Source organism: Bos indicus x Bos taurus, chromosome 10 (genome assembly GCF_003369695.1).
Source record: "Bos indicus x Bos taurus breed Angus x Brahman F1 hybrid chromosome 10, Bos_hybrid_MaternalHap_v2.0, whole genome shotgun sequence".
NCBI classification, from domain to species: domain Eukaryota; kingdom Metazoa; phylum Chordata; class Mammalia; order Artiodactyla; family Bovidae; genus Bos; species Bos indicus x Bos taurus.
The window spans coordinates 60,401,519-60,421,431 of NC_040085.1; the positions used below are offsets into that span (position 1 = coordinate 60,401,519).

The window sequence follows — 19,913 nt, forward strand, 5'->3', positions numbered from 1 at the left end:
TATTGAGTTTTTCTTTGGTATCTTTCGTCAGAGTTTCGTCGTTTTCTTCATACAGACAGACCTTACTGAAATTTTGTGAGATTTACATTTAAGAATTTTGGGGTTGAAGTACTAATGTAAGTTGTAAAGTGTTTATAATTTCAAATTCCATTTGTTCATTGTTGGTATACTGGAAAGTGATTAACTTTGGCCTATTAACCTTATATCCTGCAATCCTCCTATAATTGCGTATTAGTTCCAGGAGTTTTTTGGTATATTGTTTTGTATGTTCTGCATAAAAGATCATGTCATCATCTCATTTTGGCTTCCATCCCTGTTAACCTTTCATTTCCTTTTCTTGTTTCACTGCATTAGCTAGGACTTCTAATATGATGCTGACTAACACGGTGGGAGAGGACATCTTTGACTTGATCCAACCTTAGAAGAAGAGCTTTGAGTTTCTTATTGTTAAGTATAATTTTGTTGTTGCTTAGTCATTAAGTCATGTCCAACTCTTTGTGACCCCATGGACTGTATCCCACCAGGCTCCTCTGTCCATGGCATTTCCCAGGCAAGAACAGTGGAGTGGGTTGACATTTCCTCCTCCAGAGGACCTTCCTGACCCAAGAATTGAAACTGCATCTCCTGCTTGGCAAGTGGATTCTTTACCACTGAGCCACCTGGGAAACTCAAGTATGATGTTACCTTAGCTTTTTTCTGTAGATGTTTCTTATCAAGCTGAAGAAGTTCCCCTCTATTTCACTTTGCTGAGCTTTTTGTTTTAAAATCATGAATGGTGTTGGATTCTGTCAACTTCTTCTGTTGACAGAATATGCTTCTTCTGTATATATTGATATGATCATATAATTTTTCTTTTTTAGTCTGTTGATGGATTGAAGTAATTTATTTTTGATTGTTGAACAAGCCATGCATACTACAGTACGTCCTCCTTGATCTTGGTGTATAATTTGTTTTATACATTTTTGTTCTCAATATGCTAATAGTTTGAGGATTTCTGTATCGCTTTTCATGAGAGACACTGGTGTGTAGTTTTCTTTTCTTGTAATGCCTCTGTCTGGTTTGGGTATTAACATAATGCTAGACTCATAGAATGGGTTAGAAAGTATATTACTTCTTCTATCTTCTGGAAGAAACTGTAGAGAATCATTGGGTTTTCCTGGTGGCTCAGATGGTAAAAAATCTGCCTGCAATGCAGAAGATGCTGGTTCGATTCCTGGCTTGGAAAGATTCCTTGGAGAATGGAACGGCTACGCGCTCCAGTATTCCTGCTTGGAAAATCCCATGAACAGAGGAGCCTGGCAGGCAACAGTCTATTAAATTAAGGTCAGCCTCATAGAATGAGTTAGAAAGTATTACTTCTACCTTTTGAAAGAAATTGTAGAGAATCATTATAATTTCTCCCTTGAATATTTGGTAGAATTCACAGGTGTACTTGTTGGGGTCTGATGCTTTCTCTTTTGAAAGTTATTAGTTGTTTATCCCATTTCTTTAAATAGATATAGGCCTATTCGGATTGTCTATTTCTTCCTAAGTGAGTTTGGAAGGCTGTGTCTTTCAAGGAATTGATCCAGTTTATCTTGGTTTTTAAGTTTATAGGCATAGAGCTATTCATAATATCCCTTTCTTAGCCTTTTTAATTTCCATGGAATCTATAGTGATGTCCCCTCTTTCATCTCTGATATTAGTAATTTGTGTTTTCTTCCTTTTTTTGTTATCTTGGCTAGAGGCTTATTGATTACTCTGACTTTTTCAAAGAACCAGCTTTTGGTTTTATTGATTTTCTCTATTGATTTGTTCTTAATTTCATTGATTTCTAATTTTTGCTATTTCTTTTCTTCTACTTATATTTGATTTAGTTTGCTTTTCTTTTTCTAGTTGTCTGAGGTAGAAGCTTAGATTGTTACTTATATTAGATCTTCCTTCTTTCTAATATATGCATTAGCTGCTACAAATTTCCTTGTAAGCACTTTTTTCACTGCAACCCACAAATTTTGATGAGCTGCATTTTCATTTAAATTTATTTAGATTTAAAAATTTACCTTGATATTTATTCTCTGATTTATGTGTTATTTAGAAGTGTGTTGAGTATTTTTTCATTTTCCAGCTATCTTTCTATTAATGATTTCTAGTTTCATTCCATATGATCTGAAAGCAGACATTGTATGATTTCTATTCTTTATACTTTTTAAGATGTACTTTTCGGCCCCAAATGAAGTATATCTTGGTGAAAGTACCATATGAGCTTGAGAAGAATGGATAATCTGCTACTGTTGGATTATGTAATCTGTAGATGTTAATTATATCCAGTTGACTGATGGCACCGTTGAGTTCAACTGTGTGTGCTATGCTTAGTCGCTCAGTCATGTCTGACTCTTTGTTACCCCATGAACTGTATCCTGCCAGGCTCCTATCTCCATGGGGATTCTCCAGGCAAGAATACTGGAATGGATTGCCATGCCCTCTTCCAGGAGATCTTCCCAACCCAGGGACTGAACCCAGATCTCCTGCATTGCAGATTCTTTACCATCTGAGCCACCAGGGAAGCCCAAGAATACTGGAGTAGGTAGCCTATCCCTTCTCCAGGGAATCTCCCTGACCCAGGAATTAAACTGGGGTCTCCTACATTGCAGGTGGATTCTTTACCAGCTGAACTACCTTACTGATTGTCTACCTGCTGAGTCTATCCATTTCTGACAGAAGAGTGTTAAAAGTATCCAACTTTAATACTGGCTTCCTCTCTTCTCCTTGCATTCCTATCAGTTTTTGCTTCATGTACTTTGATTGTTATGTCATTTTGGAGTTGTTGTTCAGTCCCTAAGTCGTGTCTCTTTATGACCCCAGGGATTGCAGCATGCAAGGATTCCTTGTCCTTCACTATCTCCTGGAGTTTGGCAGACTCATGTCCACTGAGTTGGTGATTCCATCCAACCATCTCATTCTCTGTCACCCCCTTCTCCTCCTATCCACCAGAGCAAGATCCAGTTTTCCTCATGGCTGCTCCCTCCCATTAGGAAGCTTGCACAAGTTTCTTACCCTCATCCATCAGAAGACAGAGAGAAGAAGCAAGAACTACAATCCCATGGCCTCCAGAATGAAAACCACAGTCACAGAAAATTAACCATGAAAAATAGGAGTTCAGTATCATTATTCTGTCACCAGGTGGCTAACTAGTGATATGTGACCATATTTCAGTAATGGTTAAGTGTTCGTATCTGCTATTGGCACATGGGTTCTCTGCCCATGTGCAGAGAGGCAGGGGGTCAGATCCCATATAGAACTTCCATGCCTACAGCCACACTATGAGCTCACTAAGAAATCACTGGAGTGACCAAGGAAAGTGGCTGCTGACTGACATCCATAGAATGGATCATTTGGGCCATCTTTTGCCCTTATGATTACTGAGAAAGTCCTAGTCTGTGAGCGCCTTTGGTGAGTATTCATGAATACAAATATTGTGGGTCAAAGGCAGGATAATGGGAGTGGCTCTTCAGGTGCAGGTGATAAGAGGGTGCATTGTTTGTAGAGAATTTTAAAATAATAATAAAGCCAACTATAAATTAGCCTTCTTTTAGTATCATGTGATGGGCATTCTAAACAATATCAGTGATGCAATACTCTTCTTCAAAAAATCTTTTGTTGATTTACATTCTAAAAATTGCTTTGCCTGCGGTGGACTGTTCCTAAAACCCACCCTTAGTATGTCAAAAGTTTCCATCCACTTACCTTGTCTCTAGACATCTTATTGTCAATCCTCCAGTATTATTCTTTTCCAATCTGTCCATCCAGACTACCATTAGTTACTGACTATGTCCTGGTAGGCTGCAGTCCATGGGGTCGCTAAGAGTCGGACACGACTGAGCGACTTCACCTTCACTTTTCACTTTCATGCATTGGAGAAGGAAATGGCAACCCACTCCAGTGTTCTTGCCTGGAGAATCCCAGGGACGGGGGAGCCTGGCGGGCTGCCGTCTATGGCGTCGCACAGAGTCGGACACGACTGAAGTGACTTAGCATAGCATAGCATAGCATGAATCAATCTAGATTCATAACACAGGACATCTCTCTTTCCAGGAAATGTGAACAAAAATGTACCACTTATAATTCTGCCCACAGTGAGAATTTCTCTTCATCATTGTCTTAAAGACACAACTGAGGTTAAAGAGTACAGCAGTCTGCATATAGTGCATGCTGCTGCTGCTGCTGCTGCTAAGTCACTTCAGTCATGTCCGATTCTGTGCGACCCCATAGACGGCAGCCCACCAGGCTCCCCTGTCCCTGGGATTCTCCAGGCAAGAACACTGGAGTGGGTTGCCATTTCCTTCTCCAATGCAGGAAAGTGAAAAGTGAAAGTGAACTTGCTCAGTCGTGCCTGACTCTTAGCGACCCCATGGACTGCAGCCCTCCAGGCTCCTCCGTCCATGGGATTTTCCAGGCAAGAGTACTGGAGTGGGGGGCCATTGCCTTCTCTGGCATATAGTGCATAATCATCCATAAATCAGGTTACATGTTTTCCTTCCTTATTTAACTAGTCAAGGGTGCTTCTCTCACAATATAGGTAGAATCTGGTAGGTTGGAGGATATGTGACTATGTATCAAGGTTGGGAACACTGAGAGTGTGCACCACTTACTCACATAGCTAACTGGTCCCAGCAGGCCTGCTTGAGCTCAGTCTAATATGTTCCACTTACCTTTAATGAAGAAGTATTAATGGACACACTCAACTTTATGGCTTGCTAGATAACATAACACCAAATTCAAGTATTTTTCAAGTTTGTGATTTGAATTTATCCCCAGGATATGTATTGCTTTTGATTTGCTATTCTACATTCTTGAAATTATTTGCAAAATTTGTTCATATTGTTACTATTCTTTTAATGCCTCTACAATCTATAGCAATGACCTTTCCTTTACTCCTGATGACCATGATTTGTATTTTCTCTTTATTCTTATTGTCTTACTGTATTTTTTAATCAATTGTATTAATCATTTCAAAGAACCAATTCTTTTACTTTTTTCTGTTGTCTGTCCATTTTCTATATCATTGATTTTCATTCTTATGTTAGTTTAATTTTTCTAAATTTTGTTTCAACCTCCCCTTCTTTTTTTGTCATCTTAAGGTGAAAGTGTGGATGACAGATTTCAAGGCTTCCTCCTTTTCTAATATAAAATTTAAAAGCATAAACTTCCCTCTATGCACTGCTTTAGCAGTATCCTTTTCAGAAATACCTTCATTATTCAGCTTAAAATATTTTCTAATTTACATTAATTTTTCTTTAATCCATAAATTATTTAGAAGGGCATTGTTTAATTTCCAAGTATTTGAGGTCTTTTTAGGCAGCTTTGTATTATTGATTTTAACTGTTTTTAGAAAAAATATTCTGAATCATTTTGAAGCCTCTGTACCTTATGAGGCTTGTTTAATCCAAAGGGCACAGACCAAATCTAGTCTTTGTACACTAGGATGTGGTATAGAGTAGGCGCTCCATAAACATTTGAATTAAATAAATGAGTGAAGAGTTGCTACAGCCACATAGATAAAGTGAGACACAAATTATAGAAGTCAAAAGAGAGTAGTGAAATCGTGATGGTGACAGCACCATGTAACTTTCCTACAGTTGAGAGTGCAAAGTCCTTGTTCTGTAACAACTGGATCTTGAGAAAGTACAGAAAGGATTTAAGAAGTCATGTAGTCAAAGGATGAAAACTAAAGATAAAGCCTAAGAAACAGCAAATGTTGGAGATAGAAATAAACCAAAAAAAGAGGGCCAGAATCCAAAGTGAAACTTTGCCTCTCTAGGTAGCCAAGATTTGACTAGTTTATTAACTGTCATTTGTGAACTACTGGTGATTTAATTAGGCCTTATCTGCATTATATATGTTGTAGTAATTGACATATGAGCAAAGATAACTTTGTGTGTGCTTAGTCGCTCAGTCATGTCTGACTCTTTGTGACCTCATGGGCAGTAGCACACCAGGCTCCTTTGTCCATGGGGTTCTCCAGGCATAAATACTGGAGTGGGCAGCCATTCCCTTCTCCAGGAAATCTTCCCAACCCTGGGATCAAACTCAGTTCTCTTGGATTGCAGGCAGATTCTTTACCATCTGAGCCACCAGGAAAGCCCAAAGATAATTTTTAGTAAGCCTATAAGTAGGTTCTTTTATCTCTAAACTAATGCCTATTATTTTCAATGTCCTGCATCAAGTATCCCATATTATACAGACATCAGCAAGGTGCCCTGGCAGATGCTAAAGATAATTTAGTCTACCAGGCTCCTATCCAAGCAGAATAATTATGCCTCAACTGGGGCATCCCCTGATTTAATGACTTAGGGTGGTCAGTCTTACAAATATTAAAGAAATAGTCTCTCATATGGGAATGCCAGCTGGCCTTGCTGCTGCATAGAATTTCTTTACCCAGAAGGCTTTAAACAAGAAAGAAAAAAAGCATTTCATTATTAATGCCTGTCCCCAAAAAATTGCTTTCTAAAAGCACAAATTTCCATAGGACATTATTTAAAGCAGTTATATAACTTTTTCCCTATATGGTTACAACATAATTCAGCAAGTCCCATATTGATAGTTGTTCAAGTTAATGTCAACATTTTGCTATTGTAATAAATATTACAGTGAACACCTCTCTATATCCATTATTACACTGTTACACTCTTTGTCTTTCTTTTTAAATAAATTTAAGTGAAATTTTATTTCTGTAGCCCCAATATCTAGTAGAAACCAGAGCAGAATAAATATTATGAACTGACACTGTTAAAAGAAAAAACTTTTTAGTTTCATAGACTTTCTAAGTTCTTATTTAAATTTCCTTAAGAATAAATATGGGCTTTCCTGGTGGCTCAGATGGTAAAGAATCTGCCTGTAGTGTGGGAGACCCAGGTTCGATCCCTGGGTTGGGAAGATCCCCTGGAGAAGGGAATACCCACTCCAGTATTCTTGCCTGGAGAATTCCTTAGACAGAGGAAGCCTGGGGGGTTTCAAAGAGTTGAATACAATTGAGAGACCTTGACAAGAATAAAAATGCAACTAACTTCTTAAAAAAAAAAAAAAAAAAAACAGGTCTAGACCTAGGGCTGCAGCAGCTAGAAGCTTCTAGGGTAACTACTTACTTGTGTCTGAGACTCCCCTCCCCGTGGTTTGGGAGACAATAACCTGAGACACATAAGGCTTGCAAGTACCTACAAGTCTAACTGTCTTTCTCACCTGAAAGAATGGATAATACAGAATTAGGTAATGAACACCTGTTTCCTCTATTTGGCTTTCCTTGGATTAAGATACTTACTGTATTTTCTAATTGTTCTTCTCCCATTCAAGAAATGCCCCCCCTTGTAAGGCAGAGCAGGAAAGAGTCCTTTTTTATCTTTACTACTGAGGCTTGGTGACCCAATGTGCTTGCTGCAACTGGAGATTACTTTTGCTATGAGCTCTTCATGTTGGTTAACTTCACCAATCAGATCACAAAGATTCTGAGGAGGTATTCAGATTGTTCTGGAATTCTTCATGTGTCACTATGGGGGACTATCAGACCAAATGTTTTATTACACATACACAACATTTTAAGGTCTGTTGTTCAGTTGCTCAGTGGTGTCCAACTTTGTGTGACCCCACGGACTGCAGAAAGCCAGACTTCCCTGACTTTCACCATCTCCTGTAGCTTGTTCTAACTGATGTCCATTGAGTCAGTGATACCATCCAACCATCTCATCCTCTGTCGACCCCTTCTCCTCCTGCCCTCAATCTTTCTCAGCATAAGGGTCTTTTCCAATGAGTTAGCTCTTCACATCAGGTGGCTAAAGTACTGGAGGTTCAATTTCAGCATCAGTCCTTCCAATGAATATTCAGGGTTGATTTCCTTTAGGATTGACTGGTTTGATCACCTTGCATTCCAAGGGATTCTCAAGAGTCTTCTCCAACACCACAATTCAAAAGCATCATTTCTTCAGTGCTCAGCCTTCTTTATGGTCCAACTCTTACATCCATACATGGCTACTGGAAAAACCAGTTTTGACTATACAAACCTTTGTCAGCAAAGTAATGTCTCTGCTTTTTAAGGTTAAGTGCATATTAAACAAAACATTTTATGAGAATATGCATGTGTGTGGGCCTGCATGCTAAGTTGTTTTACTTAGTGCTAACTTGTGTCTGACTTTTTGTGACCCTATGAGCTGTAGCCCACCAGATTCATCTGGCCATGGGGTTCTCCAGGCAAAAATACTGGAACTGGTTGCCATGCCCTCCTCCAGGGGATCTTCCCAACCCAGGGATCAAACTCCCGTCTTTTATGTCTCCTGCATTGGCAGGCAGGTTCTTTACCGCTAGTGCCAACTGGGGACTCTGTTGATTGTATTCCCCTAATATCACAGTGTAAAATATTAACTATAGAGGGGATATGCTGTTAGAATGATTACTGTGGTTTTTTGTAGTGTGGTTGTTAAGGGAAGTGGAAAGATAAGAAAATATATTTTAGCTTAACTAAGCATTCAAATGAACAGTATTTTCATCTAATTTACATATTCAAACTAATATTAATGTATAAAATATTTTGATATACTTTATTATCTGCTATCAAATTTCAATTTTACCTAAAAATTCAGAGCTTTCAAGAAAAAGTTAATTTCAGATGACATTATGGAAGGATTCATAACACCTCCTTGCCCAAGGTTACATACAGTCAATTAATATCCCTAGGTCTTGGATTCCTCATCAATAAATATTGAACCAGGCAGTTTCTAAATAACCTTCTCACCCCAAATTCCATGATTCTACATATTTGGAATGAAATAATTCATTGCTCTACAGATCATATATCTCTCTGAGGAATGCAAGGAGTTAACAACAACAACAAAAAAAACTCAAGGTATAAATATGAATTGTTTTGTGAATTGCCAATAATCCATTTACTTGCAAATATTCCACAAATTAGTTTTTTGGTGTAGTTATTTCTGTAAGAGCTTCAGTGTAAGAGGGAATCTCTATCTGTATGTATTTAGCATGGCAGAGTTGGGAGGAAGCTTTCATAAATTTTCTTCAATGCTGAAAAAAGTAAGGATAACAAGTTTGAAAGGTTGGAGAAACTTGGACTTTGAATCACAGATAGAGAAACTGCAATTTAGTCAACTATGAGGTTATGTCTAGTGTTGTCTGCTTATTTTTTTTGCTGTTTTAATGTAATGCAGTTGTATTTAGTGCTGAATTAATGAAACTGCTCATTCATTGATTGCCTTCCTCTCCATGATACAAATGAACATTACATCTAGTTTTGACCCAGCCTGACAATTTTAGACTCAGAAAAAAGGTAACACGATCCAGTGAAAGAACAACAGATGAAACCAGGGAGTTCTGGATGACAGGTTTGTTTCTGTGACTTTGAACAAGTGGATTAACCTTTTGGGTTTCAGCTTTTTCTCTCATAAAATGAAAATATTGAATTGCTTAGGTCTCTTCCTCTTTAAATATTCTATAGTTCTATGGTTCTATGAATGATATGGCCTCCTCACTGCCTATTAAGAATGAGTTCTCCTCACTGCCTATTAAGATTTGAATCCACCCCCGATTCTAACAGGATTGATTTACAATAGAAATTTCTTGCTTTCACCTTAATAATGACAATAATAACAAAAGCATCATTCCTTATCTTTTCTTTTCTGGTTTTTGAATGTTCCATTCTCTAAGCACGAGCGAAATCTCAAATTGTGAAGTCTCATAAATAGAAAGGATGGAAAATTAGAAAAAGAAAAGCTCAAAAGAGATTTTTTTTTTAAACCACTTCAGAGATTACTCTAGAGCCTGCATCTTATACCCATGCTTTGAATTTTTGTCGTCTTCTTACCATGAAGCCAGTGAGTTGCCACACACTGGACCAGATTTATTCAGCTTTGTATTCTGTCATATTGCTGTCCTGGGGATATATCATCTATGCATCAATTGTAGCTGTATGATGACAGCTAAGGAAGGAATACCCAAGCAAAATCTTCAGGATGAGTGAAGATTTCTAATTCTTGTGGATTTGATTCCATGCACAATCGTTTAACTCATGCTTATCTGACATGTGTGTCAATTTAAAGTAAAATCCTTAATATAATGTTTCTGAATTAAAAAAAGATTTTCACACCCATGGATAAGGAAGGGGAATAAGCATATTAATAAAGAGTCTTTACTGCAGGTGGCATTAATCTAACTCAAAAAAATGTAAGCAAATGAAGGGAATTTGTTAACTCTCATAAATAGGTTAGGAGATTCATCTGGCCTCAGGTACACCTGTAAGGACACTCTAATTCTTCAACAGTTCCTCTCCACCAACAGAATGACAGCTGGAAGCTGAAGACTCCAATTCTATATAAGCTTAATAACCCAAAAGAGAGGAAATACATTTTGTATTGTTTTCCCAAATAACTCTAGGAAAAAGTCCCAAGAAAGAATGATTTACTGATCTGAGTTGATCATGTACAGTTCCTGTACCAATTAAGGTAGTTTATGGGATGGGTTATCTGATTTACTGGGATAACCTAGGTGATACTGCCTCTTCTTGGAAGCCTATAGTCGGGTCTATGACACTCATATGGAATGGGTTGCTCTTAGGAAAGAAGGGTTTTGTATTCTGAAAAAGTGGGGCCTCCTTTATTAGGATTCTGAAATGGTTTTTAGAAAGAGAAAGATGATTGTGAGCTGTGCAAATGTCCTAAAAGATGCCTATGGCTCAAATCTTTCCCACAGAGCATGAGAAAATTACATGCAGAGAAAAAGATGCACATAAAGCTAATTTAAGTTTTATAACTTGATTCAATAATGCCACAAAGGGAGTAAGTACAGATCTTGGAGCCCAAAATACCTGTGTTCTAATTCTAACTCCAACAAGTTTACTAGCTGTGTGGCTTGGACAAATTCTTTCACCATTCTGCTCAACTTCCTTTTCTTTCTGTGAAATTGTGATAATAATACATATTGCATAGCACAGTGTACACAGAGTGATGAAGTACTACTACTTCTGAGGCACTTAAACATTAATGAGTATTTACGAGTGCTTCCTCTATAATAGGCAAATGTCCAAAAGAATGCACAAGCAGCAAAAAGGGAAAGGTGAAGAAGCAAAGAATCTACTTGGCCTGGTGGACATTACCGTGATATAATAGCACTATACAATGACAAAAGCCAATAGGTACCAGTTGTTGTATATAATGTGATGGGAAATTTTCTTAATGCTTCACATATATATTTATATACATTAGCTGAGTACTACTACTGTCCGCTTTAGAGGCACAGAGAGTTTATGTAACATGTCCGAGGTCACACAGCTAGTAAGTTGTAGAATCAGGACTTGAGCCTAGACAGACTGGCTCCAGAGCTTACATCTTAAACACTACTCTGTACTGCCCTTAGGCCAACTGTGTCAGAGCATATCCTGCCACATGTGTTCCTAAAGCAGAGAGGTGTCTGTGGACATACCACCACAGTGAGAATACATTATGGTTTCAAACCTTCACACTTGCTAGAATCCCCCTGGTTTACTCCACATGCCCCCTTTCTTGAGCTTACCTCACCAGAATTAATGGATTGTTATTCTTCTTGATGGGTTGTAAACTGTGAGATAGTTTGCCTACCACGCTTAGTTTAAGATTTGGAAGGTTTACTTGCAAAAGCTCTTAGAAGCACCCATGGATAAACAAGAGTGAAAAATTAAACCAAGGATAGACATTTTTGTTTGCACTTTTTTCAAAACTATCCAAACAACTGGATTCAAAACATTTCCTTGGCACCACAGGCAAATGCTTCTTCCTCAGGCATGAAATGGGCCATTGAAGATGCAGGCACATTGCTGTAGTAACTGAGGAAATTTGTAAACAATCTATAACTTCATATTTCTGCCACCTTTACAAGAGTCCTAAAGACCAAAACACTGATAAATGGTAGTGAAGCCTGATGACTTCTAAGAGAATTAAACAGGATACATGTGGCAGAAGCCATTGGTTGGTTAGCCCATCTCCTGTTCTCAAATCTACCTTACTTGGCATGTTGCATTACAGAGACTAGAAAAGCCATATATTTGCTTTCCTGCTCTCCTGAAGCTAGGGTTGGCCACTGAGGCAGTTTCAGGCCCAGTGAGGTGTAAGTAAGCATCTCCAGGCGTTCTGGCAAATCCTTGCTTTCCTGATACAAAGGAGAAATGACACTGTCACACATTTCCTTCTGCCACCCCCTTCCTGTTTTGGATATAGACTCATGTCTAGAGCTATGGCAACCATCTTGCAAAGCACAAGAGAATGGCCAACAAAACTGGAGAAACGCTGGCTTTGTATTTTTCACACTGTTAACAGTCACCAACCGCTGTTTACCTCCAGAATGCTTGTTACATGAGTAAAATAGTTTGTCACTTTGGTTAGGTTTTCTCTTGATGCTGAAAGCATTCCTATTGATATAATGGGATTGCAGATATATTAGCCCATCTATTTGTCACCTTTTAATTCTACACCAATTTGTCTATCTCTCAAAAATCCCCCAGAAGTTGGGTTAAAGAAGCATTACTTAATCAAGTCACTGACATGACTTATAGGGCACAGAATAATCAAAACAAATCCTCTTTCTGGTTTATCCCCTAATCATACTATTTTAATGTAACTCCAATATTACATCATTAATAGTATAAGGAAGGGTGCATTAATAGCATAATAGTATAATTAATAGTGTAAGGTCTAGCACATTAACCAAACTTAGTTCAATAAAAACCATCTTTTACTTTAAGCTCAAGTTCAACTTTATAGAGTTCATAGTTGAGAGAAATGATTGTAGTTATTTGTTCTACATCACCCTTCTGCAGCTCTCAGATAAGGCCTCCCAAACATGCCCTGAAGGTCATCCATCTGGCCCTCCCGGTAATGTGCACCAGGAAATCTAACTCACTCTCTTTGGACGCTCTCTTCTCTTCCCTGATACCTAGAGATGAGCAGAGCGACTCATAGAGGAAAATGACCCTCATTAGTTAATACCACTGAGTAGTACATAATAAGCACTCAACTTTATATGAATTAAGTGAATAAATTAAAAACTATTATCTACTAGACTGTAGGGACTTTCAGAGAGGCTTTCTGGGGAATATGGTCTGTCTTAGTTTGGGCAGATATAACAAAATACCATAAACTGGGGAGCTTATAAACAATAGAAATTGACTTTTTCCAATTCTGGAAATGAGGATGATGGCACTGGCAGATCTGGTGTCTGGTGCAAGTCCGCTTCCTCACTGATGGCTGTCTTCTCACTGCAACTTCACATGGCAGACAGGACAAGTGATCTTTCTGGGGCCTCTTTTTAAGGGCACTAATCCTGTTCATGCAGGCTCTGCCTATGACCTGATCACCTCCCAAAGGTACCTGCTGATACCATGACATCGAGGGTTAAGATTTCAATATATGAATTTTGCTGTGCATGCTCAGTTGTATCTGACTCTGTGACCTCATGGACTGTAGCCTACCAGGCTTCTCTGTCCATGGAATTCTCCAGGCAAGAATACTGAAGTGGGTTGCCATTTCCTACTCTAAGAGATCTTCCCGACCCAGGGATTGAACCTGGGTCTCCTGCATTGCAGGCAGATACTTTACCACTGAGCCAGCGGGGAAGCCCATAATATGAATTTTGAGGGGACACAAACATGCACTCCAAGTACGATCTAAACAGTCTTAAACACCGCTGTAAGATTTAGCCAAGTGAGAGGCGAGCAAGCCAGAAAAAATCGACAGTACAAAACGAAGTGTTTTATATGAATACAAGAGTGGTGTATGGGAGAGAATTGGAAATAACTTCATACTGTGGAAGTGAAGTGTGAAGCAGAGAAGTTGGCAGGGATCTAATCAGGATGGCTCTTGGCAAATGGAAAATTTGAAAATTTTTAAGAAGGAAATTGGCATTGCTCTGCATTTCAGAAAAATCACTTTAGGGACAGTTAGGGGAGTGAATTCAAGACAAGAAACTGGATTCAAGAAAAGAGGATCATCATGGGTTCCTGGAGAAACAAGAGGCCATGAGGTTTAAACTAGTTCATCCATTCTGAAATGTATTAAGTATAAATTTCAACATTTTAAAGTACTCTACCATGCTGAATTCAACTCAACTATGTGCTGAGTTATATACTGCTGCTGCTAAGTTGCTTCATTCGTGTCTGACTCTGGGCGACCCCATAGATGGCAGTCCACCAGGCTCCCCTGTCCCTGGGATTCTCCAGGCAAGAACACTGGAGTGGGTTGCCATTGCCTTCTCCAATGCATGAAAGTGAAAAGTGAAAGTGAAGTCACTCAGTCGTGTCTGACTTTCCAGACCCCATGGACTGCAGCCTACCAGGCTACTCCATCCATGGGATTTTCCAGGCAAGAGTACTGGAGTGGGGTGCCATTGCTTTCTCCTGAGTTATATACTAGCCAGGAAGTATCCCCATTCTCTCATTGAAAGGGAGGTGGCAACACAGGACCAGGGAGCAGACTGACTACAAGATGGGAAAGAATCTACCCATGTACGTAGGCCACTTGGCAGGTGCCCTGACGGGAGGCCACCTGGCACTTTCCCAACTGCTCATCCCATTCTGAAGCCCAGAAGATAAGAACTTTAACCAAGGTCACACAGTGACCAGTCAGAAATAGTCCTAGTGGCTCCTAAATTTCAGATGACAAAACCTGCTGCATAAAATAATTCAACTAAAATCTAAAATAAAATGGTCACTTGCTTGCAAAAAGAAAACAAGCACAGTATTTCAGCTAAACATCATGAACCTGGATGAAACTGTAATTCAGGAAGTTGTAAAAATATGGCTGCACAATCCTGTTGGGCTGTCACGCCTATCACGTGACTGTGAAACTTGTGCCCCGCCCTGGGGCTCTGCCTTGCTTGGTTCGTGTGAGGCTGTGTGTGAGTGAAACTAGAGTGGGAGGTCAGCTACACAAGATGGTCTATTTAACAGCTGATCTGCTGGGACCAGTGCCTAAGAAGTTAATTTCTAGCTTTGAGATGGTTTCTGGTAATTGTAGGTAATTTAAAATATAATTGCAATTTAGTTGGGAAAAAAAAAAACTCTGTTTGCAGTGTTTATGCTCATCACTCTAATTTAAGGTCTAGAATGTTGGATGAACTACACTTCAATACACGCCCATTTTGCATCTTCCTGATTTTTACCACCAGTGATTATAAAAACAGCCTCAGCAAACCTCAGTCTGTGTTTCAAGACAGATGCTGCAAAGCTCAGATATAAAGTTTCACATTGCTGGAAGGTTAACTGCTGCGCATGTTAATGATTATCAAATAGATGAAGAAAACCACAAGGCTCCAAAATGCAAAAGCCCCTCAAAAAAATCCAGCTTGCCCATGTTTATAATAAGGCCACTTTATTTTATTTTTTTTCAAGAAGGATGACTATGGTTGAGTTCAGTGTGGTCTGCATGCAGGCTTAATGGAGGAGTAATTACACAAGTCTGCTTGTGAGGGGGCCAACCGAGCTTCCCTCTGGGTTGTGTGTTACAAAGTTCTCTGCGCTGAGCCAGAGCATCCAGAGCTTTGCAAGGTTCAGAGATTTCTTACCACAGTGAGATCAAGTGTCTTGAATGTACTGGTTTATTTTAAGTGAGGAAGAAACTTTAGGATATATTGTGTGTAGATTTATAGAAAAAAAATGGTCTCAATTATCTAAAATGTGGAAAGGACAGCTACTCAATAGCAGACACCCTGAGAATTATTAAGATTCCAAAGCACTGCCATGAACAAATCCAGCCATCATTACTTACCTAGGACACATGCAGCCAAATGATTGAGAAATTAGTTTGAGATGAGCACTTAATCTAACAACTTCGCATACAGTCTCCCCTCTACCAGCTTGTAAAACTTTCTAGAATGAAGGTCAGGGTGGAAGCAGCACTCCACTGCTATGGCAATTACACTGCATTAACACTGGCAGTACAGTCACACTCTGAGTCTGAGAACTGAGGGCCACGGGTCAATCAAAATCTACAGTGCTGGTACTCAAAGCTTGCTTTCAAAGACAGACCCACACTAAGGGTAGTCACCAAACAATTCTACAAAAGGCAGTGAAGACTGTGTGCCTAGAAAGCTTTCACACAAAGCTGAGAAGTTTAGTAACAGGGAAAACAAAATGTGTTCTTCAGTGGCAGAACCAAACTGATCTGGTTTTGCTGATAACCATTCAACAAGAAAACAAACATTTTAAAAGAACTGATAACTTGTTACATGTCCCTGATTTTTTAAAAAATTCAAATATTACAAAAGTGAAAATTTCTCTCCAACTTCAAACCCCAGTCCTCCTCCCCCATCTCCTTCTCTCAAAGTAGGCCCTGCTATCAGTTTTTTGTGAGCTATCGTCTATTCATATCTAAGCACATATATGTATGCCACATACACTGAAATTAAATTGCTCAGCATTGCACCTGGTACATAACAGGGCTAGGCTCCCAAATTTCTATACTTTAGAAGGGGCTAAGTGGCTATAACCCAACTGGATGTTGGTAAACTGCCTAAAGCTACATTTGCCTAGTAATTTACATAAGCAAAAATATATGAATTTGAGTATCAAAAGAAGTACAGCAATCAATTATAAACCACTAAAAAAATGGGAATTCACAAGTCCATATCAATAATAAATGGACAGTAAATAAAATTAAATGAGGGAAAAGGGAATCCTCAGCTGTAATGAAATTCAATGGCTTACTGGTGGGTGGGGAAGTAGTATTAGACCTGGAGGACCATTCTTTTGCAACCATGAAAATGAAGATTAGATGAGACAAGATTCATCAATGGATGCTACATCTAGAGAAAATTTTGATGAGAATGTTTGCATCATAAAGTGTCTCCTCATGGATTGTTCTTACTAGATGCAAAAGTGAGGAGAGAAACACTAATTATATAATGGAGAATTTGGAATACACCTTGAGCAAGTCATTGAAATTAACATTACCAATGTGAACAGACATGGTACTCTGAGAAGGACACAATATCACCTATGTGGTACTCTGGCCTAGAACGTATCACTTCACTCTAATCACAAGGAAATGTCAGACAGACCTAAAATGAGGATTATTCTATTTTTAAAACGGGTAGGGTTCAGGAATTCCCTGGCAGTCCAGTGGTTAGGATTCAGAGTTTCTATTGCAGGATCCCACAAACTGCACAGCACGGCCAGAGGGGGGAAAAAAAAGGACAGGGGAGGAGGTGTAGTGAGGGCTATAATTCTTCAAAAATGCTAACGTAAAAGACAGAAAGACTGTGGAAATGTTACAGATTCAGTTCAGTTCAGTTGCTCAGTTGTGTCTGACTCTTTGCAACACCATGAACCGCAGCACACCAGGCCTCCCTGTCCATCACCAACTCCCGGAGCCTACCCAAACCCATGTCCATCGAGTCGGTGATGCCATCCAACCATCTCATCCTCTCTCGTCCCCTTCTCCTCCTGCTCTCAATGTTCCCCAGCATCAGGGTCTTTTCAAATGAGTCAACTCTTCGCATCAGGTGGCCAAAGTACTGGAGTTTCAGCTTCAACATCAGTCCTTCCAATGAACATCCAGGACTAATCTCCTTTAGGATGGACTGGTTGGATCTCCTTGCAGTCCAAGGGACTCTCAAGAGTCTTCTCCAACACCACAGTTCAAAAGCATCAATTCTTCGGCACTCAGCTTTCTTCACAGTCCAACTCTCACATCCATGCATGACCACTGGAAAAACCATAGCCTTGACTAGACGGACCTTTGTTGGCAAAGTAATGTCTCTGCTTTTGAATATGCTGTCTAGGTTGGTCATAACTTTCCTTCCAAGGAGTAATCATCTTTTAATTTCATGGCTGCAGTCACCATCTGCAGTGATTTTGGAGCCCCCAAAAATAAAGCCTGTCACTGTTTCCACTGTTTTCCCATCTATCTGCCATGAAGTGATGGGACCGGATGCCATGATCATAGTTTTCTGAATGTTGAGCTTCAAGCCAACTTTTTCACTCTCCTCTTTCACTTTTATCAAGAGGCTCTTTAGTTCTTCTTCACTTTCTGCCATAAGTGTGGTGTCATCTGCATATCTGAGCTTAATGATATTTATCCCGGCAATCTTGATTCCAGCTTGTGCTTCCTCCAGCCCAGCATTTCTCATGATGTACTCGGCATGGAAGTTAAATAAGCAGGGTGACAATATACAGCCTTGATGTACTCCTTTTCCTATTTGGAATCAGTCTGTTGTTCCATGTCCAGTTCTAACTGTTGCTTCCTGACCTGCATATAGGTTTCTCAAGATGCAGGTCAGGTGGTCTGGTATTCCCATCTCTTTCAGAATTTTCCACAGTTTATTGTGATCCACACAGTCAAAGGCTTTGGCATAGTCAATAAAACAGAAATAGATGTTTTTCTGGAAATCTCTTGCTTTTTCCATGATCCAGCGGATGTTGGCAATTTGATCTCTGGTTCCTCTGCCTTTTCTAAAACCAGCTTGAACATCTGGAAGTTCACAGTTCACGTATCGCTGAAGCGTGGCTTGGAGAATTTTAAGCATTACTTCACTAGCGTGTGAGATGAGTGCAATTGTGCGGTAGCTTGAGCATTCTTTGTTACAGATTAAGTAAAATTAAAGAGACATGAGAGCCAAATGCAATATCAGACCCTAGACTTGAAGAAGAAAAGGTATCATAGGTTATTAGATCACCTGACATGATGGGAATACAAGCAGTAGAGCAGAGAAAAAGTCAGTTGTAGGACTGCTATTTATGCTTCTATAAGACAACAACCCTACCAGATCCACCCTTACCTGGGAGCCCTGAGTCCCATGCCCTTCAGGAGCACTTAAATCTTTATCCTCTAAGCTCCTTCTTTGCCCAGGTAAGTAGAGGATGGAAAAACTCTGATGCCAGGTAGGTTGCTTCTGCAGCAGGAACAATAAGCTTCAGGATCTGGAAATTTAGACTATGTCAGTGATACAGACTCAAAAGTGAGAAACTACATCACAAATTTCTTTCTGGTCCCCTCTGACCAGCTTGTGCTAACTTCACTGAAATCTTCCTCTTACCCTCCTTTTTCCTAAGTCCATTTAAAAGCCAAACAAACTCTGAAAGTGAAAGTCACTCAGTTGTGTCTAACTCTTTGCGACCCCATGGACTTCTCCAGGCCAGAACTGGAGTGGGTAGCCTTCGCCTTCTCCAGGGGATCTTCCCAACCCAGGGATCAAACCCAGGTCTCCCACATTGCAGGAAGATTCTTTACCAGCTGAGCCCCAAGGGAAGCCCAAGAATACTGGAGTGGGTAGTCTATCCCTTATTCAGTGGATCTTCCTGACCCAGGAATCTAACCAGGGTCTCCTGCATTGCAGGTGGATTCTTTACCAACTGAGCTATCAGGGAAGCCCTAGGGAAAAAAAGTAAGGCATGACAAATGTAGGTAGCTAATAACTGTTTGGTGAATAAATAAAAATGAATGAGTGAATGAATGAACAAATAAACAGTGAAGGTATTTCAATAATGCTCTGATAATGAAGACTAGTAGTATGGTTTATGCAGGAATAACAAAAAGAAAACGTGTTTTTCTAACTTTAGCTCATGTTAGCTGAGCTTAGGTAGTGTAGTCATTTCCTTATATCTGTTTTTAAATGTAAGTACACCTGTATTTGAACCAATATTAAGTCTAGGAATATATACCAGGGTAAAAAGGAGAAAAATATCCTTTAAAGGAGACATGGAAACACAAAGGACTCTGCTGGCCTTTCTAACGGGGATGAAAATGGAAAATTAAACTTACAAGAAAACTAGAAGAATTTTACACTCAAATGAAACATTGAGATAAATGAGATTTGGGCTTTAAGTAAAATGTCATAGACTAAAAAATGCCAGAAGTGGATTCAACGCAGCAGACACGTTCTGAAGAGAGACCATCCATTTTTGTTACCTGGAT

At 39.4% G+C, this 19,913-nt stretch overlaps 1 protein-coding gene and 1 non-coding gene across 2 annotated transcripts; one reads left to right on the plus strand and one right to left on the minus strand.

Annotated features, from left to right (window-relative positions):
• The first annotated feature begins 9,842 nt into the window (after positions 1 to 9,842).
• LOC113899649 (small integral membrane protein 27-like) lies at positions 9,843 to 10,007 on the plus strand. The gene is given in 1 exon segment (XM_027552880.1): positions 9,843 to 10,007. A coding segment is annotated over 1 exon segment (165 nt).
• A 3,540-nt stretch (positions 10,008 to 13,547) lies between these two features.
• TRNAC-GCA lies at positions 13,548 to 13,618 on the minus strand. The gene has a single exon. It is a non-coding gene; the product is annotated as a tRNA-Cys (tRNA).
• Between the last annotated feature and the right edge of the window lie 6,295 nt (positions 13,619 to 19,913).